Source organism: Astatotilapia calliptera, chromosome 16 (genome assembly GCF_964374335.1).
Source record: "Astatotilapia calliptera chromosome 16, fAstCal68.1, whole genome shotgun sequence".
Lineage (NCBI taxonomy): Eukaryota > Metazoa > Chordata > Actinopteri > Cichliformes > Cichlidae > Astatotilapia > Astatotilapia calliptera.
Genome location: NC_137437.1, coordinates 27,706,476 through 27,731,100, shown reverse-complemented (window position 1 = coordinate 27,731,100; position 24,625 = coordinate 27,706,476). Strand labels below are relative to the sequence as shown.

Below are 24,625 nucleotides of genomic sequence, written 5' to 3'. Positions count from 1 at the left end.
AACAAATACATTCTCTGAGATTAAAATCCTTCTCAGAGGACAGCAATTACTGGCATTGCAAGAAACTCCTTAAAAGGTTTGTTGACTTTATTCCAAAAACAAGGGTTGAAATGGAAGTTATACTTTGAATTTGCTAATATTGAAGTCTCCCATAGATTTCTATTTAGCATTAATTAACATTCTCTCAGTGTTTCCAGTGACAGTGTTTGCTTGTTACTGTTTGGGATTTGCTTCACATTCAGGTCTGTGCTCCCCCAAATGAGCCTGTTCACAAACTATTTGCACAGATTGTGAGTGCAGCAGAGTCTGTTTCCCGAGCAGAGGGGCCACTGCTGTACCGGCCTCTTATTGTGCCCATCAAAGACGCTGTTTAAACCCCAGAATCACAGGACTAGAAGGGCTGTCTGCACGATTCACTTGGCAGAGAGCAACAGTAAGACAAAAGCATCATTCAAGAGGTTTATACTCATCTCTTCATTTCTGTGCATCTCCCTTTGTTTTATATAAAGTCCTCCAACACCCCCCCACCCCCCACCCCCTTACACAGTCTTGCTCGCATCAGCTGTGTACTGATGAACAATTATTACAAAATTATTTATTTGTGCGTAATATTAAAATTACGCAAGAGGGGTTTAAATACCTCATTCAGCTAAAATAGAAGGCATCTTTCATTCAGATAGTTCTGAGAATAGTTGTCTGGTTCGTTTGCGTCAGCAGTGGTCTAACTATAGCAAACACACTGGTATGTGTGGCTCTTGTTTGATAGCTATCTCTTAACTTTGTGATGAGTTGCTTTGTCATTTTGCTGATATATAATCAGATGTATAATAAATGTAGGCCTTAATCAACAGACGCTGAAACTCTGGTGAAAGTTTATTTACAGAGGAGTTATAAAAGTCTGCACAGTCATTTATAAATGTGTGAACTGACAGTGAATTCCCTCTGGCAGGGGGGGTGCTGAATGATTTTGCAACCGAAAACATTAAAAACAGATGATGTTGACGTCTCTTGTAACATTTAACTGTCCTGCTGTGATCTAGTTTTTGCAAACAGCTGGAAATTTGTACATTTTGCTAATAAACTCAGTTGGCAATGAAGAGTGAACTCATTTGCTCCCAGCTGTCGACATGCAAAATGTATGTTTGAACCTTCTATTTTTATCAGTATGGCCTCTTCGAATCAAAGACATTTAAAGAAAAGGTACTTCTTTGGTGCTTTAAAGCCAAATCCTCCTCCACACAGTAAAGCAGCCAATGGCAGCAAATACACAGCATGCACACACCCACACACACACATTAATGAGCTTGTTAAGCTCTCTGCAAAGCACCACTTTCACTGTGTGTGTCACGATCAAAGAGCTTCCTTAGAATGAAGCGCTCTCCTTTCTCCTCGTTCACACACTGGAGTTATACTTGAAATCAGGTTTCACAGCTCAGAGAATCATTTCATTTCTCATTTTACAGACAGTCCCCGACATGATGTCACATGAGTGAAGAAACTCTGTGACTCTTACAACCTGAATTAACATATTTTGTTTATTTTCCAGTCAAGAAATAGATGCTTAAACTGGCTGTCATGATGAGGCTGAGGATGCAGATCTGCTCATCACAGCTGAACACTGAGGGAAACAAAAACCTGCAGAGTCTGCAGGGTTTATGTAACAGCAGCAGAGCACAGAAAGGGGCTTGTGAGAGCTCTCACACACACACACACACACATACACGTTTTTCCAGTCACGTGGGGACTTCCATCTAGGAGGTTACGCGTGGGGACACAACATTTCTAAACGTAATAGAGGTATTATTAAGGCATAATTTGAACTCTTAATTTTTTTAGGGATCAAACATCTATTTTGGTACCGCAATTTGTTAAATTTAAAAAATCCAATTTTTGTCAGGTTTTTCTACCTGGTGGGGACACAGCTTTTATGTCTTTTCACAAACCACCACCAGGTGACACTGTTGCACGTTTACAGTTAGAGGGTGTATATATAGGAATTTACAACCCAGAGTAATCAAAGCTGGTATAATGAAAAAGCTTTCAAGTGCTGGTTGGATTTCAGAGAATGGTTTCTGCTACAATTTTCATTTATTGAGTTTTATATTGTTTTTGTTATTTTGTCATTACCCCTTGTATTTGTTCACTGGACAATTTGTGCACTGGCCTCTGCTTTCAATAAAAAAAATGTTTCAACTAAAGAGCATAGCTTTCCAACTTTTCTTTTATATATACACACAGTATAAAAAAAGAACTCTCCCTGCTCAAAGTTAACCTGAACAGCAAAGAAAACAATCTTTTCAATACTAATGTATCATTGCTGTCATGGCTGTGTGTAGACGGGCAGGAAATGGTGGACCCAAAATGCAGACTCACGGAGACGAAAGTGAGCTGAAAAAGCAGCTTTATTGCTGGACACAAACTAACTTAAACTGAGAATACAAACTGAGGAAACACGGGCGGAAACACAGCAAGGTGAGGGTACGATGCGACACGGAACTGAGGGAGACGCCGACATAAATACACAGGGGAATAACAAGGAGCGTCAGAACACACAAGGAGCGTCAGAACACACGAGGAACACAGCTGATACAAATCACAAAGACGAGGGCAAAGCAAAACACATCCACATGAGGCACAGAACTTCAAAGTAAATAATAACAAAGAACACTGGGTCCCCAACCCAGCACTGTAACAATTGCCTGGTAGAAATGAGCAATCTTTTTTTTTTCTCTAAACATGAGAAAATTTTAACAGTAACTGAAGCTGTTTATATTCCATTTGTTTGACATTAGCTTCTTACCTTCTTTTCACTGACTCTCGCTTTAAAGCATCAATTCGGTTTTTCACGTAAAACTTAACTCCCTCCCAACGTCTCTCTTTCAATGCTAATGGTGAACTCTCAATACAATTGAGACACTCTGCCTTCCCAGGAACCTTTCCAGAGCTGATGTACTCCATTAGAGTCTTCTCCACAGCCTTTATTTCTGCTTCAGTCCACTTCCTTCTTGTGGTTTGTGATGCCCCTGAATAAAGTAGACAGTAACTGTGTTATTCAAAAAGAAGAACAAGTTGGTGTGTAATCACATGACTCCCCTTATGACCAGATGTGATATTTGGAGTATGTCGACAAGTATATCAAAAGCTATAGGTACATTTGGACTATACTTTGTACTTGTTGGTATTCCTCAAGTATAAGTACCGTATTTTCACGACCATAAGACGCACCGTACTAAAAGGCGCAGTCTCAGTTATGTGTGCCATTATTGTATTTAACACACACATAAGGCGCACCTGATTATAGGGCGCATACAAGTATGCGTGTTTAAAAATAAAGCGGGAGCAAAACTGAGTTTGGTACTCACATTTTAATTACTTACTAGTTTACTTAAAGAACACGACTGGCAGATTAACTATGAACATAGTTGCTGTAAATGAAGCACTCTGGGTGTTGTGACTGTGTGAAAACACACTAAAACACTAAAGATAAAACACAACATCTTCTATTACTAATGGGACAAGGGCTGGTCATCCAGTTCTACACTGCAATAATGTGTTCTGTTCTGACATCACCGGTGTGAATCAGCCACAAAAGTGAACTAAACAAGGTTACAAAGAACAGTCAGGACTGCAGAGAGAATCACAGGACCTATATCTTCAGAGTTCGGAAATAGCATTACAGACCCATCACAATGTGGACACAATCTGTTGCAACCTCTACCTTCTTTTAGATGTTACAGGAGACTATATACCAAAACATTGAGACAAGTGTTATTATTTTGATGAAAACCAACTTAAATCGGTTACACAGTGTCAGTAACACCAAAACATCCACTTAGAGATTTACCTACAATTTGAAATGTACTGTTTTTAACTTCTCCTGCGTGTTTATCTAATTAATATTTTCTTAGTATTTATGTATGTATTATTACCATTATGTATTTATTTATGTATACATGTCTTTTATCAATTAAAAGTACTGACTGTTGGTTGAGGTGTATATTTTAATCTATAATGCATTCAACAGAAAGAGTACTGTGTGGGGGAGCTGAACTCTGCCTTTAGCCAAAAAGAACACGAGAGAGGCTGCTGCACAAACACCACAACTGTATTTTCAGATATACTGATCTCGCTCACTGCTCTTTTGAAGTGCTAATCAAGTTCAACTTAAATTGTAATAAACTATGGCCTTAAACTTTCCAGGCTACACAAGACTCACAGTTTGTGTGGCAGACAATCTCAGTGTTATAGGTCTGGTTACTCTTGCAGTCTTACTATACTTTAAAGATTTCCCTGACAGGACATGTTAGCTAAGCTAATAGACTCCAGCAGTAAACTACCAATAAACCTAGCAGGCTCTCTAATCACCTGTGACCTGCCGAATGCTAATTGCCTAATGTCAAACCTGCTATAAGCCGCTGTCTATGTTACTGGATAAAATAGCAGCAGCTTTTCCAGTAGGATGCAGACCGTCCGCTTTCAGCAGGTCAGGGCGGCCCCAGAAAAAAGCCCAGTTATCCACAAACTGAAATCCCAGCTTCCTTCAATTCCTGGCCAGCCAGCGGTTCAGTGACATAATTCTGCTATACATCTCATTATCTACATAAGGGACCAGAGATATTAAAGTTCTTTGTATATCTAAAGTAGAACTCACATTTTTTTAACTACTTACATTTTTTAAAGGAGGTGATAAAAGCTTCACCTCTGACATTACCTCCACAGCTGCATTTGTGACAGAGACTGACAAGTTATAGCGTGAATCCATGATATGACTGCAACCTACATCTGGTATCTTTTTCTTGTTCTTAACCTGTAATAGCCCTTATGTTAATGGTAATACTTTAGCAACAGCAGAGTAATCCCCAAGTTAGCAACATACCTGAAGATTTTGTCGATAAGAGTGACGCAGCAGGTGACGCAGCAGGTGACGCAGCAGGTGACGCAGCAGGTGACGCAGCAGGTGACGCAGCAGATGACGCAGCAGATGACGCAGCAGATGACGCAGCAGATGACGCAGCAGATGACGCAGCATCTGTCACACTCGTGTTATCCTCATCTTCACTGTTTGATGCATCACTGTCAACAGCTACATTCTCTGGGAAACACAGCAACCATTTGGGAAAAAAAACATTAAGACTGCTCCTAAGCAATGTTACAAAGTATCACACAATAGGTGTTAGGGAGAGGAGGATAGCAGTAGTTAAAGCTCTGTATACATGTATACGTATTTGTCTGAAGGTCGTCAGTTTTCTAGAAACTGCATCAATTGGACTTCTTCTTAGGTTAAAGTGTTTTATTACTCTGCCAGAGAGTTTCTTCAGTCTGCATAAAGTTGGTAGAACACAAATGTATCCACCAGGTGGGTTTCATTTCACACGTGACCTGAAAAGGCTTTTTACAAATGAGCCCTTTTCAGTCTCCTATTTGAGGCCTCCTACCAATTTTCCTCAGAAAGAAGCTCCTTTCATGAGTAATAAAACATTTGTAGACAGTGTGGAAGAACAGAACTTATCATCCACCGTGCTTACGGACGCACAGTCTTAGCTACTCTACACCAATGGGAGCTCTCATCCCTCATGCGCCATCTGCATAATACTGCATGATTTTTGAAATACTTCCGATTTTAAATACACAATTTATTAACACATTTCTTACCTTGTGGATCAATGTTTATTTCGTCAAGATTTCTTCCTTTGAAATCTGACAGCTGTCCTCGTTCCATGGCCATAAGGACTTTGCTTATCTTGGCCAGCTGTAACGTCCCTTCAGGCAGTCTGTAATATTCGCGATGCACTCGAATATCATGGCCAAGGAAGTCTGCCAGATTATCCATTTCATTGTCTTTTAAGTTAAGGATCTTGGACATGGTGGCCATGTGCTTCCTTAATTTAGTAGAGGACAATGCTTCTGGTTGTTTTGCTCCACAGCTCTGCGCGATCTGTCGAACAACATCTGACCCTCTGATGTGAGTAAGTGCTTTCGTTCTCGCAAACATGAAAGGATTTTCATCTAATACTTCACAATTTCGGCGAGTGTCAACGAGCAAATCCATTGATGTCATCATATCAGGTGTGAGGAGTATGGGGACTTTTCTTCCACGTTTGCCTTTTATCTCTATTCGTTGGAAGTGCCTACAAAGCTTCTTTTCCAGGTCAGTTAAAGCCAATTCAACATCTGGATGAGTCAATGAAGTGTCTCTCAATGTGAAAGCATTAAGAGTCATTTTGGAAACTTCTCCTTCTCTTCTACGGTTGAAGATAATCACTTCACACAATGTGATTTTTGCAAGTTCTGCCCAGTGCTTCTTATTTGGTTCTTCTTTGAGCTTCGTATGACACTCCGTCCGTTGTATGTTGAGATACTGGTGCATCTTCTTCACATCTTCAGTAAAGGGAAGAAGTTGTGGAGTATTCCATTTTGCCTCAGTCAGATTTCGGAGAGCCTTAGATGATATGCACTCACTCCATTTAGTGTCACAGATTTGCTTGAACACCTTTACATTGCGAATAGTATTCTCATCACCAGCGATCATTGCTTCACATTCTAGAACATCTGCTATTTTCTTGAGATTGTGGCCTAACTTCAGTGCCAAAGATGGTGTTTTGTATGTGTTTGTTTCCTCATTCAAGCCAGCAACATTTTTCACTGCTGCAATAACATGAGGGAAATTACCTGGTACAAAGAAATCAGACACCATTTTCAACTTGCCATTTTTCTGTCCTTGGAGCACCAGTCGCCCTGTCTCACGCATCTTCTGTCTGATATAGTCGTGTTTAGTGACATCATGTCCATGCTTATTGAAAAGATGCTCCCCAAATTTCAGTATGCAACTCTCTTTGCGGACAACATTTGTTATCTCATCATCATGCATGACTTGTACCAATTTCCAAAATTGTGCATTGACACTGTCTGGGACTGGCTCTGCATATTTACACGTAGCCTGGACTCTAGATGTTCCTGGCCTTAAACCTTTGACCTTCCTGCTGAGATGACATCTCTGCATGTGCCTCCATAGTGACCTTCTCTTGAAGTAACCCTGACAATTAATACAGTGCAAGTAATCACTGGGTTTCACAGGTACACTGGATTGTTGACGAGGTATCACCATTCCTTGTCCTTTTTTAATCACCTCATTATTGTGGGCACGGTTTCCTTGATTTCTTAATAAACTCAACTGTATTTTCCGCTCTTTAGACCCTACTGGGAAAGCCATTGCTTTTGCCACTTCTGGTTTATCTTTGTGTTTTGATTGCAAATGGCGTGCCATCTTGCTGAAAGGTTTACAGCAAAACTTGCAGTAGAACTTTTTGTTGTACAATCTGCCACCATGTTTCTTCTTCTTCAGTGTCATAACCGTCACATCAGAACAATCAGGTGAAGAGGACTCTCTGGTGTCATCAAATGAAGCAGATGTGTTTCTGTCTTCTGAATCAAGTGAAGAGGATTCTTTAGCATTTGAATTTGAGGAATTGCATTGAGTTCGGGTACACCTTCTCTTCAGTTGTCGGACATCTTCCTGAGAGTTACCTGAAGTAGTTTTCCGTGCTTTTTTCTTCTTTCTTTTGTGTTGTATGAGACTTTCTGCAGAACTGTCACTTTCTTCAGCAGTTTGAGGAACATATTCTTCCTCACTGATGTCCGTACTTGATATAGGTGGGCATCCAAGCATTTGTCTGGTAAGCTAAAAAAAGAAAGAAAGAAAGAAAATAGTTACATTTCAAGACCAGAGGTAGTACATTAGTCGTTGTAACAGCTGTACTGGTATTGACAGTTGTATTAATACCATTTATGGTACCACACATGTCACCACTTAATTTGAACTAGTCATATTAAGTAATCTTTCCTCTGCTGCATCACATTTACCAAACAACCCTGGGTGGCTTTGTCTGGATATGCTGTCATTACCCAAAGACTGTCAATACAGCTGCGATGTCAACTCATTAACAGTCACTTAGGTTAGTTTTAAACATCTGGGACAATGTGATCTCTAAGCTAACACTGTTTCTAGGAAATTGCTGAACTTCGTTTTCTTTTTGTATATATATACACTAATGTTTATAGAAATTGATTTTCTTTATTTAAATATATGATATAATTTTTACCTGGATCAATTACCTTTGAAGAACATCTTTTATGTTTGTAAGGTAGAATAGTATCTACTCAAGTATCAACTGTATTCCAGGTAAACTGAAGATTTTAGTAGTGCATTGAATTTCAGGATTGTCAGGGGATGAGACTGACAAATGCTTAATTAGTAGGCGACAAAAGCATGACAGTCATTTGTTGAGCTCCTTTTATCAAATTCAAAGAAATAAATTTTACTCATAGCGCATAAATAAAATGGGCATTTTGGAACCACCTTACAAGAAATAATGATACAAATGATCCTATCACAATGAAGAATCCCGTTGCCTCACTACACAAAAGAGACTTAAAATGTGTCACAGATAAAATATACGTAGGCTTAAAAATAACAGGTATCACCTTTTATGAGAACATACAGAATATAAAGTTGATCACAAAAGTCATTACGTACTTTAAGCTATTCCTTAAAATCTTTTATTGCTAACTAAATGCAATCATACATTACTACCTATGCAAATGCAATGCTAATTGAATTTAAGCAACTGTTATTACTGTAACACCTTGAAAACCTTTGTGAACTTGAAGCACTAAAACCTCTGAACTTCAGACACTAGAAAAGACATTAAACATCAGTGTCCCTGACAATATTGATAAATGAGAAACCCCTTGTCTCAAGCTTACAGTCGTTCTATCAAGGCGTGCTCGTAATCCAAGGTGACATGATTGTACAGGAGGTAGTTATTGTAATTATATTTTTTCACAAGACTTAGTTTTAAATTTGACTGTTACCGTCTATTCACTTTGTGCTCTGTGCACAAAAATCTGAGATCTGTAGTGGAGTTGTACGAATAAACTTACAATAACACTGTCTGTCCTTCTGAGCTCAGGTACACTTGTATCCACGTCAGAATCAGCTGAAGTGGGTTTAATGATAATGGAACTGTCGCTGTCACTGGACAACTGCTGTTCCATCTGAAAAGTAAACAGAAAAAGATACAAATAACAATTACAGATTACAGGTTGTGTAAAGCGCTTTGGGGTCCTTAGGGACTAGTAAAGCGCTATACAAATACAGGCCATTTACCATAAATATAAATTACAGAATAATTATTGCTACAACACAGATTTGTAATTATGTGTGTTTATGCATTTTTGCAGCAGTTGCTCTAGCAATATCACAATTGTTGTCAATTTCAGATAAGATGGGTCACAGTTTTGATTTGGCCAGCAAAATATAAACTCTAAACAAGGGTTTGTTTGTTTTTGTCATTGTGAAAGGCTCACACTTTCCGGCAGGGTGGAAAGACCTTTCTGAGTATTACACTGTTTAGCATGTTGAGTTATCATAATACTGCTTTCTCATTGTGCTTCTGCACTGTACATAAAGCACCATTATTAACTGCAGATTTTATTATCAGCAGTCTGACAAGCTGTCACCACAATACACTGCTATGATCACCTTTCTCAACCTAAGCAAGTGAAGCAATAAAATCATACTATAGCATATGAAAATCATCTTCTGTATGACTCAGTGTAGCACATCTAAGCTATACTACTGCAAGATGTAATATACCTAAATCAATAAGTACACATATCAGAGAGCTGGCAGTCATGATGGAAAGAAGGAAGGTAGATTAATTGTGTGTGCAGGAGACCAGGTGCAAGGGAAGCAAGGCCAGGAGCAGTGGAGGTGGATTCAAGCAGTTCTACCAGGGTGTTCATAGGAAGAGAAATGGAGTAGGGGTAATCCTGAAGGAAGAGTATGTGAATAGTGTGGTAGAGCTGAAGAGAGAGGCCATGTTGAATGTTGTCAGTGTGTATGTCCCATAGGTTGGAAGTCAGGTAGACAAGAAAGAGGAGTTCTGGATTGAGTGAGATGAAGTGGTAGAGAGTTTTACTAGGAATGAGAGACTGGTGATTGGAGTAGATTTCAATGGACATGTAGTTGAAGAAAACAGAGGTGATGAGGAGTTGTTGGCTAGGTATTGTGTTAAGGATAGAAATGCAGAAGGACAAATGTTGGTGGATTTTGCCAAAAGAATGGAAGTGGCTGTGGTTAACTCATACTTCAAGAAGAGGGAGGAACATATTGTGATGTATGACAGTGAAGATAGGTGCACACAAGTGCGCAGAAGGTGCATAAGAGACTGTAAGGTGGTGTCAGGGGAGAATGTAGGTATATATGGCAGTCTGGGCAGTATGGAAGAGTTACCAGATGACTGGGAAAGTACAGCTGAAGTGGGAGGGCAATGGCCAAGAAAGCGCTTGGGGTATCCTCTAGACAGAGAAAGGATGAAAGGAAAATGTCCAAATGAAGAGGTTAGCAAAGAAAAAGTGTGATAGTCAGAGAGATTAAGGAAGTAGACATGAGCATTGGGAGTACAGCCAAGAGAGAGGTGGCAAAGACGAAGAAAAAGACAGAAAAGGAGATGTGCTAACAAGTCAAGAGAGCGTGTGACAGCAGGATGTTAGGGATAGAGTGAGATGGAGGCAGATGATCCGCTGTGGCGACCCCTTAAAGGAGGATCCAAAAGAAGAAGTAGTACAACTAACCTTCGTATCGAGGCTACGGTGTAGAAACAAGGTCCTCTCCCTCTGGTCGTTTAACCTTTTAATTTGTGCCCTCTCGTAGCGTTGCTCACATACACTATGATGTCTCCTGAGTTTCTCGAGGCGAAGCAAGCCACGACTTTTAACCTGCAAACAAAGAAATAAATCAAAACCCTTGTTTTATTGTTTTTTGCTTTATTAGATAGTAGTGGAGAGACAAAAGACAGAACAAAGAGGGAATGAAAAACAGCAAAAAGCCTAGGTACGAAAAGAAGCCTTACTGCTAAGACAAGGCCTAATCATACCTTGTATTTAATTATAAACAACTGTATTACAATGAATGATTTGTTTTTACGGTGTCCTCAAACATTTTAATGTGGCTGACATTTGGAATTTTTTTTATTAAAATTAAGAAAAAACATAAAAATCAAGGCCACAATTTGATTTGATTCCACTTAGCTCTCACATTACAAGATGTACATATATTGACATAAATAAAATATATGGAAACAATCATCAAAACAAATACTAAGAATATTTATCACATCAGAAATCATGAATATGTATCTGCAGTGCATAAACTAATTTACTACCTTTTATATTGAGGTCCAAACTGGAGGAGTTTGCCTACTTAAAATCCTTCTACCAATTTAACCGTCTGAACACACTGCAGTCTAACCTTTACTTTAAGCTGAATGAACTGTACATATTACACATCAAACAATCCCAGAATGTTTATTTTCAACGGCAAAAACATAATGTGTGCATGTGATATTTTCAGCAATCATTCTTAGAGTCATTCTAGCACGATGTACACTGAATGAATAGTGGAAATTTCAATATTAATGGATTATTAATTGCAATATTGGCTTGACAGCTGTATAATGTGTAAGGTGTAGATGAGAACTCAAACAACCCTAAACTGCTCCTTAAATAATAATGTAAAGTGAGTATGTCAGCGTTAACCATGTGCAATGTCTATCACAGCTGTTTAAGTGCACAGCTGGTTTACTGGTCCATTTAAGAACCAAAAGAAGATGGCATATCCTACCTCTTTCTTGTGTGCAGGGTTAAAGGCATCTGTCCCATCAGCAACTGCAAAATTAAAAATGTTGACTTGGTTCAAGATGAACTAACAATAGCAAGTTGAGATTGTCTTTGAGCAATGTGTTTAATTTACAATATATTGAGTTTTGCCTTAAAATAGCCTAAACACTTGAAAGGCTGAATTTATTGGAAAAGAATAGTTGTGGCACAACCTCTACTTACACCAAATAAAATTATTTCTAGCAAAAAACAATGATTATTTCATGTTATTTACCTACAGTGACAGCAGAGTATCTGCTGAAGACACATCTGAATTGTAGCTTTTCATTTCTCTGGTGATTTGCAGTTCTATCTCAATGAGAATTATAACTGCATTTATTTGATATATTCAGGTTTGGAACCAATTGTACAATTTGCAATTTAAAAATGACAGAAGCCAATTTACAGTTTTACCAACAATGAAGAAAAAAAGCAAAATGTAGGGTAACACAGAGCTTTCTTACCTGTGCATTCAGCACTGCCATTGGTAGATGAAAAGCTTGGGCCATCCTCCTATCAGCACAAGTGAAACAGTTAGTCAAACTTTAAGGACCAACATAATCAAATTTCACTGTATTTCAGTGAGCTCCAGTTGTACAATTTGGCAGTATATTGATGTATGTTACTTTGTGACATCATAGCCTGTCATGGTGGTTATCATTACCCACAACATTTCCTAATATTTCCCTGTCTGTGAAATCTTTATGAAAGTACAGTCATTGCCAATATACAGTCAAGTGACAAAGCTACTAACTTAAATTCTGATGTATGATTAAAGCAGTACAATGACAGAAATATTTTACTACAATTTCTATGGCGATTTATTAGAATTTTGAGGGATGTAACAGATCATCAAAAACTACAGCAATAGCTTTGTCTTCTTTCCCTTACATACAAGGTTGATGTTTTGAACAGGTGGTCCTGTGATATATTACCATTCTTATATGGCTGAGCAGGGATGCTACACCTGGCAGAGGGAGGGACTGCTCTCATTGTCTAAGACAGGGGTGGGCAACTCCAGGCCTCAAGGGCCGGTGTCCCTGCAGGTTTTAGATGTGTCCTTGAACCAACACAGCTGATTTAAATGGCTAAATTAGCTCCTCAGCATGTCCTGAAGTTCTCCAGAGGCCTGGCAACAAACTAATCATGTGATTCAGGTGTGTTGACCCAAGGTGAGATCTAAAACCTACAGGACACCGGCCCTAGAGGCCTGGAATTGCCCACCCCTGGTCTACGAGCTGTTGTCAGACACAGTGACCAGAACCAGCTCAATTTTAAAGTGTGTAGTAAATTATAGATGCAGTACAGATGTACATACAGTCGGGTTTTCGTTTTAGCGTGTTCCTAACAATTTACAAACAAGCTTGTTGTGGTTAACGAGCTTGGTGACGTAGGTGAATGCAGACGCAGCATTATCATTATTCTGACAGCATGTCTCCTTAAGAAGCGTTTTATTAAATACCTTTTTAATTTTTTTAACCTTTGTCTTGTGTGCAGTAACATGTCAGGTCCCACAAACTAAAGTCTCAGCTCACCTACGCTCTCTCTGCCTGCTGCCCGCTCTGCGTGCGGGTGCTGAACCCTGCCCTCGGTCACAGACAGAGGACAGAGCATAAATCTCAACTGTATTCTCACATCTGCTAATTTCACTCACTGCTCTTTTCATGTGCTAATTAAATACAAGCTGGTTTGTCGCTCATCACCTGTGCACCGATCACATACTATGAAATAATGCGCGAGGCAGCTCACGTTCCTCCGCTGACCATGACGGTCACGGTTATGCGCCGTTCACGTGATAACCCTCCTACATGGTATCTTTTCACTGCAGCTCTAAGACGAGGTAGAGAAACATTAAATCTACTTTAAATAGTAGTAGTTCCACTAAAACACGATGTATGATGCTGAAGCTTTACAATTTTGAATTAATCCGTGCATATACGCGCATCTGTGCAGAGTGATAAAAAGGGATCGCGGATCAACTACAGCCGTAACACCATTGCAGTTTTAGTATAAATTGAAATATCAAGACAATAAAACAGCATATTTTGATGATTTGGTTTTAACGGTTTACTGTAACGGTGTAGTTTGCGTAATGTAACACTGTGTTGAAGGAAAGTATTTCGTAGCAACTAAGTACCAATAACAGAAATTCATTTTGAAAATACTATAGATGCATTAAAATAAAAATCACCACAGTCCGTAGTATTTTTACAGCCAATTGTTGCACCGTTTTAAACTTATTTTACTTGACAAAAGCATAGGCAGACCAAGATTTAACAGCAACTCAGTTAGCATCGTTGTTAGCTAACATTAGCTAACCATCAAGTCATACCATTAAGTTACAGCTGCACACGACACTTTGTGTGTTAATATAATGTGCAAACGCGACGCAAATTAACCCAAAAGCACAATATTATAATGTGACATAAGTCAAAACTTACCATTCTGGTTAATGCTGCACAGCTAGCTGTACTCCGCATATCGCACGTGCTTGCTGTCGGAAGCATGTCTGTCGTCTGTCAATGCGCCAAAGGAGAGCAGGTGTGGTGATCACAAAAGGAGCGCTTGATTTGGGACGAGGCACACACCAGATTAACTCCGCTCATTCTTACACATAGCGCACCGGACACTGACGGGTCATTGGTGTGTTAAAACAAAGTACAACGTCACTCAGCCATCTATGTGGGGGATGGGCATGGTCAAGGTGGGGACCAAAAATGTCAAGATATGTGTAAATTGCTGAGAACGAAGTAAATGACTCTACACATTACCTGCTAAGTGAGAAATACAATTTCTGAACTGAAATTGGTTTAATATGTATGTTAACAAATAACTGAAATAAAAATGTCAGACTGTAGACGTATGAAATTATTGTTTATGTTTTAAAACAAACTGCAATGTCACTCCGCCATCTTGACGTGCTGCAGTAGTCAGTAGGTGGGTGGGGTATGGGCATGGTCAAAATGGGGACCTCAAATGTCAGGATCTGTGTAATATATTAATGATTGCTGAGAAGAGATAAATCCACACATTACTTGCTTAATTAGAAATGCAATTTCCTAACTGATATTTGTTGAGTTGAAATGTACACAAAATATAAGCAGTAGCAAAATTAATTAAATGCAGGAATGAATAAATAATAGAAACAATACAAAAATGTAAACCAATCAACTACTACCAACCATTGTGATCACTAGACAGGTATTATTGTGAAGGACAGAATTGTGTGGACTCAAAAGTGATGCCAGGCAGGTTTCAATAAATGGTAAACTAAGTTTATTGTAAAAACCAAAAACAATAGTGGATGACACAACAGGTGAATAGAGGATAATGCGAATGTGATTGTAATTGTTTTTAAAGCCTTATATGACAAGGCAACTCCTTACCTCAGTGACCTGCAGCAATTGCAAAAACCAAAGAGATTAATAGAAACTGAGCTGACAGCGTTGTCCCGGGCCCACCCAGATCTGTCGGCTGGCCTGCATATACACATATATATAGTCTTTTTTCCTTCAAAGTTGGGGCCTTTACCAGAGGTCTGTGAGAATCAGGGTCCTATGTGGTATCTTAGGTGTCTTGGATGTTGTTCCTGAAATCTGGAGCAACTAACCCAGTCTGGGGGTCACTGGGTTCTGATTACCACAGGGACCACCGTTGCCTTTTCCCTCCACACTTTTTCCTAGCTCTTCTCATAGCCCTTGGTATTTCTGAAGCTCATTCTGCCTGATGTTGGCATCTCATGAGTTACTTGGTTAAAAAAAAATTAAAATGTACACCCTGCCTGCTAGCATCTTACACCATGGTGTGATGTGCTGGATTATTTTTAGGAGTCCTGGACAAGTCCTTAAAAATCCGAGCTGCTCTGGACCTACATCTCCTGTTGTAGATGTCCTGTAGGGAAGGGAGAGCAGACCTGTAGCAGTGTTCTGCCACACAGATCACTCTCTGAAGGGCTTTTCGTCCTTAACACAGCTGTTCCCATACCAGGATGTAAAGTTCTGTGTGAGGATGCTCTCCACAGCGCCCGAATAGATAGTCCTAAGGATCCCTGGAGAGACTCCAAACTTTCTCAGTTGTCTCAGGCGATACCGGCGCTGCCTAGCCCTTTTGGACTGTGAGCAGTCCATGTCAGTTCTAAGGAGATGTCAACCCCAAGGTACTTGAAGGACAGCACCCTCTCCACGTTGATGGCCAGGGGCTTGTAGTCTCGCCGCTTTCTCCTACTAAAATCCACCACCAGCTCCTTGGTCTTGCAGACGTTCAGTTGGAGGTGGTTTTCTCTGCACCAAGATGCCAGGTTCTTCACCTCGTCCATTAGGCTGTCTAATCGTTGTTGGAGATGAGGCCCAACACCACAGCATCATCAGCAAACTTCACGATGGCGTTTGAGCCTTGAGTGGCCACACAATCAAGAGGTGTAGAGGGAGTATGTAGTGGCAAGAGTACGCACTCCTGTGGCACTCCTGTGTTGGTAGTGATGCTGTCAGAGACACACTTACCCACCTTCACGACCTGCGATCTACCAGTAAGGAAGTCCAGCACCTATGCACACAAACTGTTGTTAAGTCCAAGATCCCCCAGCTTTGTGAACAGTCTATGGGGCACTATTGTGTCAAATGCTGAACTGTAGTCTACAAGCAGCATTCTCACATAGTTACTCCGTTTCATGTCCACGTGGCTTAGGGTGGTGTGCAGGACGTGGGAGATGGCGTCTTCTGTAGATCTTGTCGGTATGCAAACTGGAGTGGGTCTGTGCTGCTGGGGATGTAGGAGGAGATAATGTTGTTCAACAGCCTCTCAAACACCTTCATAACCACAGAAGTCAGCGCAATCGGCCGGCAGTCGTTAAGGCATGAGGGCTTGTTCTTTGGCATGGGGAGTATAGGTAATCTTTTGAAGCACGTGATGAGGTCACCGTCCTCAGTTGTCAGGCTGTAGTTAGTGCTGGCCACCTAGCAAGGTATGCTTTTGTTTCTTTTTGTATGTGGGATTCTAAGGTAATTGGTTGCTATGTTCCCTTCTGGTCATACAATTCCCTCAATTCTGAACATCTTCCCTCTCTTTATTTACCATTTACCATATTACTACATATCAAGTTTTAGTGACATTGCTATGTTATTAGAACAACAGAACTTAATGGTTTAGATCTGTGTCATTATGTTCATTTACCACTGGCATGTAGCTTGAAGAACATTAGAACTAACCCCAACTAAAAAAAAGAGAAAAGTTTTCTGGCTAAAAATTCATTCATATTACATTTCAAGATGCAGGTATGTACTAAATGCAAGTACGTGGCAGATGAAAGAAAGATGAGGATAAAAACAGGTGATAAAAAAGAGTATTTTATCACATTCAATTTTAATTTGATAATTCAGCACATGACTTAAAGCACACAGAGACACTTTAAGCCACAGCCAAGCTCTGTATTGTATATCTAAATGGGAAGTCATCCAGAAAATCTTGCATATCCTTTAAACAGGCTACAATCTGGATGATTTGGTGTTAAAGAGACTGTTAACAGTAAGAACTCAGAACATATTAAATCCACAATGCTGGATTAGATTTAGATTCAGATCAGGATAGGAAAATTTAATACTGGCCATAGAGTGACAGTTGTCAGAAATCACAGTATATCAATTCATGTTGCTAATCATCCTTTGGCTACCCTGAGGTACCCTTGAGCATGGTACCATCCCCCACATACTGCTCCCCGGGCGCTGGATTGGTGGCTGCTCACTGCTTCACTGAGTGAATGGGTTAAATGCAGAGACTAATTTCCTACAGGATCAATAAACCATATCATATTATTATTATTATTATTATTAGTAGTAGTAGTAGTAGCTAGAGAGAGGTCAGAGAGTACATTATGACACCTCATTGCGATGAACTAATCACAGGGAAAAACTGAATTAAAAAGATAACCCCAATTAATCATCTTTCATGGTGCCCTTTAATCTTATGTAAAAAGCCCATTACCCCTTTTCCACAAAGCCAGTTCACGTATCGATTCATGCTAAACTTGGAACTTAGTTTTGTTTGCATTTACACTGCTAGAGAATCAGCTTTTAGCCAGGACAGCTGGTTCCAGGCTGGCACCAACTATTTGCTGTGTACAACTCATAACCCATTCAGGGAATTTTGAAGGCAAGGTGTGTTTTAAGATATTTGAATAAAACTCAATAGATGACCACAGAAAATGGGGAGTGATGGTGGTGTGGGCTTCATTCCCTGGGGGCTTTGAACTTCCAACAGAAGATGGCACATGTGCAGGGTCCGGAGAGAACAAAGATGTGAGTAAAATGGTAAAATGGTAAATGGCCTGCATTTGTATAGCGCTTTTCTAGTCCCTAAGGACCCCAAAGCGCTTCACACTATATTCAGTCATTCACCCATTCACACACACATCCACACAGTAGAGGTCCAGAGAGAGTACAGAAGACTCAACAGATGAGTGTATAGGAAAAGGCATTACAGGTGTCCTGATGGAGGTACTAATGTTGTATTTTACCAGTGTGTGCTTGGCACTAACTGCCATGAGTGGCTTGTGATAGTTTGAGCAAGTGAGTTCACCTAATGATGTGCTTTATTTGACATTAGCCTAGATGCTAATTAGCAGTAGCTAATCACCAATGTTGATCACTAAAGTCGACTGTGGTAGTACACCTAGCGGGAGGTGCTACGAGCTCACATGGCTTGTAGCTGTGCAAGAGAGCAAGCTTGGGTGAGCTAGCGGGGAATATCTCCTGCTGCAGTAGCCTTAAAAAAAAGAATATTGTTCGTTCTCCTGCCAGGTAAAAATCTTTTTCGTATGTATATTATACTATTCCATGTGTTATCATGTGTTTGCTATGATGTGATGTGTAGTAATGGTTATTTAGGTGCTAATCGCTAATTGGGGATAAGCTAGCAAGCTTGACAATTAGCCATCATGCTAAGCGGACGTTGGTAGCCAAGTTCATATGTCACTGAGGGGCTAAGAGCTCACATGGCTTGTAGCTGTGCCAGAGAACAAGCTTGGGTGAGCTAGTGGGGAATATCTCCTTCTGCAGTATCCTTAAAAAAAGACTATTGTTCGTTCTCCTGCCAGACGCCTCACTGCTGTGCTGCCTTACTGCTGTGCTGCCTTACTGCTGTGCTGCCTTACTACTGTGCTGTCTCGCTGGTGCCATTAAAGGACCGGCGGCTGCCATCCATTCATCCATCCGGACCTCGATTATTTGGACTGAAGTACTCACACACACGCCCGCATTCAGTGCCATACACTCTCTTTATTTTGCTGGCCAGCTAACACCATTGGTTTTTTTTTTCTTTTTGCATTCACAAAGACTATCCAAAGACATTTTGGTTATTGTCAAATAGACACTCTCTGATCATGGACTGAGGAGGTTGTGGTGTTACAACCCCAGGACTGAGGAAAAAGACCCATTACACACATGAGCAGCGCATTGATAGTGTTTGAATGCGACTGTATGCTTACATGCTTCTTGCAAGCAAGATGTGTACAGAATAACTGTAGTGGTAGTGTAGCTTAACATTGGCAGTGAGATGAAGGTTTATGCAGACATTTGTGGTTAGATGGTGCATGATAATGTCTCCTGGCAAGAGTATGTAGGCAGTTCCTAGAGGATGAAGGAATTGATACTACTGACTGGCATCCACGCTCGCCTGACCTAAATCCAATAGAAAACCTCTGGGACATCATGTTTTGCTCCCCAAAAATTTCAGGAGTTCAGTGAAACTCTGGTCAGGATCTGGGAGGAGACAATCCTTGACGCCACGTGTCATGTCATAAGGATCATGCCCCAAAGTTATCAGGCATGCATACAAACATGTGGGGGCCATACAAACTACTGAGTACCATTTTGAGTTGCTGCAATGACCAATTTCAGCAAATTGATCTAGCCTGCTGCATCAGCGTTTCAGTTTAATTTCTTGGTGACTCTGAATTAGGTTGATTATTTTAATTACCATCAACTGATGTAGAATCCTTTTGTTCCTAACTCATTACCCGTTCCATATCAGTATGGATATCCAGCATGATGTTTATTTCCAAATGAGATCTGATGTTTTCAAAGAGTTCCTCTAATTAATTTATGAGCAGTGTATCAAATACCCCAATACCTTCATCTGCATACTGTATGTATTTTACTGCTACTTCCGTATTTTACTTTATTTTTATTGTTAATGTTTTTTAATGCCCTATTTAACATCGTTACTTTATTTCCTCTTTCAAAAATTGTGTTTTAAGTTTCACTGCAACAATATAATTATTCACTGAGTTACTTACCATAATTAATTTGACTTGAAAATATTTAAAATACTGTACATTATTTCTGTTCATATATAAGTGAACTGCAAATATATTTTAATATTAAAATTTACATTAATTAATAACAGAGCATGTTTGCAATTACTTTATTTATACATATTTATATAATAATGTCTATCTTTGCTAAAAAAAGGAACACTTTTTACAATACATTTTCAAAGCGTAATACTGGTCTTGTTCAATAGGGGGCGCCATAGAGCGAACAAATGACTACACACAGTTCCAGAACACCCAACCTAATGGGGACTGCAATACCGCTGTGTGACCATTAGGGTCACATGAATTCACACACACACATATTTTGTCTGGAAATTGACCACATGGGGACCTACTTAGAAAACTTCACCAGCCATCTTTAAATACTGTTTTAGAGCTATTGGTGGGCCTGTGCCCGTGGGGACCTCACTTGAGGTCCCCACGGTAAAATGAGTCCCCACGGGTCAGTGTGTAGTTAGGGTCAAGTCCCCACCAGGTATGAATAACGAGAACACACACACACACACACACACACACACACACACACACACACACACACACACACACACACACACACACACACACACACACACACACACACACACACACACACACACACACAAAATGCCTTGGGAATTCAGCCAGTCACAAAAACACTGTGATTGTGTTCAAGAAACTGAGAAGTGAGCAGCTGACATGGCGTCCCACCCACCCACCCACAGCTCTCCTCTGTGGTTATAAATACAGCCTGGATCTGAAGCCTCAGTGTGCGCAGATCTGGAGAAATAATACAAACTTCTAGCTCACATCCGAGATATCCACACAAGCTATCCATCTGAACGATGCGCCACGGTAAACCAGACCTCCAAACAGTTTATACATGATTAGAAATCGTCAGAACTCACTGATTTTACGAGTGATTTTAAATAGATTTGGCTTGTTACAAAGATGGAGCTGTATTTATGATACGGGACAATTTAAAGTTTTAAATGCAGCTTTTATTAGCAAACTTACAGCTTATTTTGTGTTGAGAGCAAACACACAGATGCTTGGAGGTTTAATATCTGTGCATAAGTGAGCCTTTGTGTTTCAGTAGTTCTTTCTCCTCTCTGTAGTTTATAGAAAATAAAACATTTTATATGCATGAAATGTATATCATACATAAGAAAGGAAATGTAAAGAAAATGGAACCAAAACAATAAACAGACTACTCCCACACACTGTTATGAAAACCTAAATATTAGTCACAGAACCGCTCCTTTTTTTGCAGCTGGTCTTAAAGTCAACATTTGGCTTGCTAGCATTAATGAAGCTTTGAAACAAACTGCACTGGATTTATTTGGCTAATTTTTGTGGCCCATACTACTCTGCTTCCAGGTAAAATCACCCCTGAGCAGCTCGAGATTACCTTCGCCTCACCCCTGTGGCCGTGTGAAAGCCGAGCACAACAGCAGAAATGAAGCATGAAGCGATCGCAGCAGGTCTGGAACACGACCAGGATCCTCACACCGCCCCACACGATGTCATCTCTCCTGTCAGAGGAGCGCTGACGGTCTGTTTCTGATTTTACGTTGACCTGCAGAATGTTTATTTGGTTCCTGCTTAATCAGAAATTCACCAACATATCACACGCGCAACATATTTATAGAAACTAAGCGAGTGGAAAGGACTCTTGTTTATTTCTACATGTGCTGTATCAGTAGTGGAAAATACTGCAGCAAAATAAATCTCTGACTTCATGTTTCCTAAAGCCTGTTTCGCCCACTTCATCAGGTTTCTTGGAGCATCCGCCTATTTAAAAACGCACCACTCCCACTGTGAGGATGACCTGCTTTCTTCATACAATTCAAGTGCTGCAATAACTTTAGTTCCACTTTGGTTCTTAAAAGAGCTGCTGCTGCCTGCTGCTCTGCCAGTGACTGAACCGCTGATGTAAAACTGCAAAACAAAATTCATGTCGGGGCTGGCTGCTTTTATAACGAAACGTCAGCAGAAGCAAGATTTTTTTGTCCTTGTATACTCCTACCATAAACCGAAGGTGTGCTTATCAAAAATTATACGCACAAAAATATATAATTGAAGGGATTATGTAACAAATTATCTAAATGATATAGAGAAATGTGTAACCATTTCCAGGATAAGGAAAATCAAATTGTCCCTCGTGGCTTCAGGCACCAGCAGGCATTCTCCAAACAAGAGGCAAAAAAATGTGACACTACCATGTGCACTGCATGGAGAAATCACAGTGTGACCGCTGAAAGCTGCTGAAGCTTCGTCACAGCAGTCACACTTATAATTATAACGCCACGCTGCTGCAGAAACAACCGGAGACTCCCTCCTCGATTGCCAGAGCTATCAAAAAAGTACAGAAGTGGCTCAGAGCTCAGTTTGCAGCAGAAAAAAAAAGATTACATAAAAAGATAAAAACTCAAACACAGAGCAAAAGAGACGATGATAATATTTTGGGTGTTTCAAAGCGTGTGGTCTGAGAGCTCCTCGCATTTCCAGTCTTACCTTCTCCAGCTGTCATGGTCCAAAGCTGCTGAGCAGAACAGGAATGCAGATCCACAGCTGATCGCTCCACCGATCGGTCAGCTCTAACCGAAGTCTCTGCCACCTCTCTCTCTGTTTACCTCACAGTACTGCCACAGAAATGGCTGCTTTGTTTTGCTCCCTCCCTCGCTCTTGTCGATTTATCCCTCCACAGTCTCTCACTCTGCTCCCCCTCCCTTGTCTCCTTCCCTGAAAAAACAGCCTGTCTCTTTCCATCTGTCTGTAGTCAACCATCTAGAGAGTGAGCAATTGTATATTTTTGCACTTTTGAGATATTTTTAATCATAAAATTAGTCATTTTAGCTGATCTGTAACAGATAAATGAAACACTAAATGGATGGGATACACCAAGAGAGCTGTAAAAACATGATACTTGTGTAACATATAGCACTTTAGTTGCTGAAATAGCTCAATTTTGTGAGAGGTAAAGCTACGTTTCGTAATTACCCTCTGCAACTATATCTATTACCACCAGGGGGCAGCATTTTACCAGTGGGAGTATTGAGATGTTTTGGGATGTGTGCTGCCCTTAATTTAATTTCTGACATTTCTTTTAAGTCCTACTCCCTATTCCTTCCGAGGCTTTGTCTTTTCCCCCGGATGCCGACCACAACGGTTAAATAAAAGGTGCACTGACTCACTGCTTCCTCTTGTGGTAAAAAGTGATAATACATAGTTGAGCTTTAGCTGACATCCCTCCAACACTACGCATCCTTTAGACATGAATTCAAAGCTGCTTTTTTCAATCTCTTGTCCTTCAGTTAACTTTGGAACAGTTTAAACTTCTGCCCTTTGCAAAAAAGAAGAAAAAAACCCAACTGGATTTATTACAGTTTTCCACTTTTATTAATTTAGGAATATTTTTTCTCTTAGTTCACTTTCATTTTTACTGTGTTATTTAATCAGTGTAATTACTTTCAGTTTTAGACTGAATCATAATTACTGTAATGTGAAGGGTTTTCAGGGGGAAGATTTGGGGACAGAGCAGAATAGAATAGAACCAAAATTCAACAGAAAGCTTTATGCGGGTTTTTTTACTCACAGTCATGTAGAAATACCAGACTCAATAATCAGATGCAGCAATGCTTCATCGGGCCAGTTGTGTAAACAAATTTGACCAACCTTACAAAAAAATAAATAAAACTAAAGACATTTACTGTAATTCTTTCTCATTTCAGTTTCATGTGTGCACATCTTCAGTTCAGTGTTCGCTCTTAGCTTTTTGCTTAGTTTTGGTACAAAAGCACAAAAAACCTTTGCAGTGCCTGAGTTATTATGAAAGTGAACTACAACTAAAGTCAAAACTTAAAGTTTAATGAAACTGTTAGGTTAATCAAAATAAAATTTAAAACTATACTTTAAAAAAAAAAAACCTGACTTACGAAGACCCCATTTAACGAAAAATTCAAGTTACGAAGGCACTTAACGGCAATATCTCTGCCCGTGTTACGATGCCCGTGTAACGAAATCCACTGGCTCTGATTGGCTGAGCCCAGAATGCCCAGAACGCCCACAATGCCTTCCGAATCATGTGACAACCCCCTTGGCTTTCGTATTTGCGCTTCGTTGTTCCACTTGAACGACTCAAAAGGCGCAATGGGTGCTTCGACTTACTAAAAATTTCGACTTAAGAAAGACCCTCGGGAACTAATTAATTTCGTAAGTCGGGGTTCCACTGTATATATATTTTTTAATATATAGATGAAACATCTATACTCTCTCTCAGTTTGGTCACACTACCATCCTCAGGCATCCATGTATGTGTTCGTTGAAACTCTAAATGACTGTTAAATTTAGCCCCTGACAAATGTGCTCATTGCATAATAACATTAACTGAGCATTTTCAAACAATATAAACTCAATGAAACATCAAAGTTGCGCTTCAAACTACAGTTTAACACAATTACAACTGAAGTACAAGAAAAAAAATGTAAAACGAAATAAAAATAAAAAGGCCTATAATAACTCAGTGCAGTATAACAACCCATTTCCTCAATGCTTAGAGCTTATTATAGTAACCATTGTCCTTGATGTAAATATGTAAGAAAA

General features: G+C 39.9%; 2 protein-coding genes and 1 long non-coding RNA gene across 3 annotated transcripts in view; 1 reads left to right on the top strand and 2 right to left on the bottom strand.

The window, feature by feature from the left end:
• clasp1a (cytoplasmic linker associated protein 1a) overlaps positions 1-24,625 on the bottom strand; it is a 116,937-nt gene that overhangs the window by 56,696 nt on the left and 35,616 nt on the right. The window lies entirely within an intron of this gene.
• On the bottom strand, positions 1,947-14,623 carry LOC113030061 (uncharacterized). The gene is made up of 8 exons (XM_080290987.1): positions 14,160-14,623; positions 12,183-12,231; positions 11,684-11,727; positions 10,636-10,779; positions 8,941-9,054; positions 5,653-7,678; positions 4,877-5,092; positions 1,947-3,023 (listed from the first exon to the last, which is right to left on the bottom strand). Exons 1-8 carry the CDS (start codon positions 14,223-14,225, stop codon positions 2,797-2,799), a joined length of 2,886 nt encoding a protein of 961 aa, XP_080147113.1. The 5' UTR covers positions 14,226-14,623; the 3' UTR covers positions 1,947-2,796.
• Positions 20,788-21,773, top strand: LOC145421137 (uncharacterized). The gene is made up of 2 exons (XR_013902442.1): positions 20,788-20,875; positions 21,401-21,773. It is a non-coding gene; the product is annotated as an uncharacterized LOC145421137 (long non-coding RNA).

Excerpts from the sequence above, each read along its gene's own strand:
- LOC113030061 (XM_080290987.1), bottom strand. The coding sequence starts at position 14,225 with ATGCTTCCGACAGCAAGCACGTGCGATATGCGGAGTACAGCTAGCTGT. Across the intron at positions 10,780-11,683 it reads ACCCTGCACACAAGAAAGAG|GTTAAAAGTCGTGGCTTGCT; the intron begins GTAGGATATGCC and ends CTTTGTTTGCAG. Across the intron at positions 7,679-8,940 it reads GAAGGACAGACAGTGTTATT|CTTACCAGACAAATGCTTGG; the intron begins GTAAGTTTATTC and ends TTCTTTTTTTAG.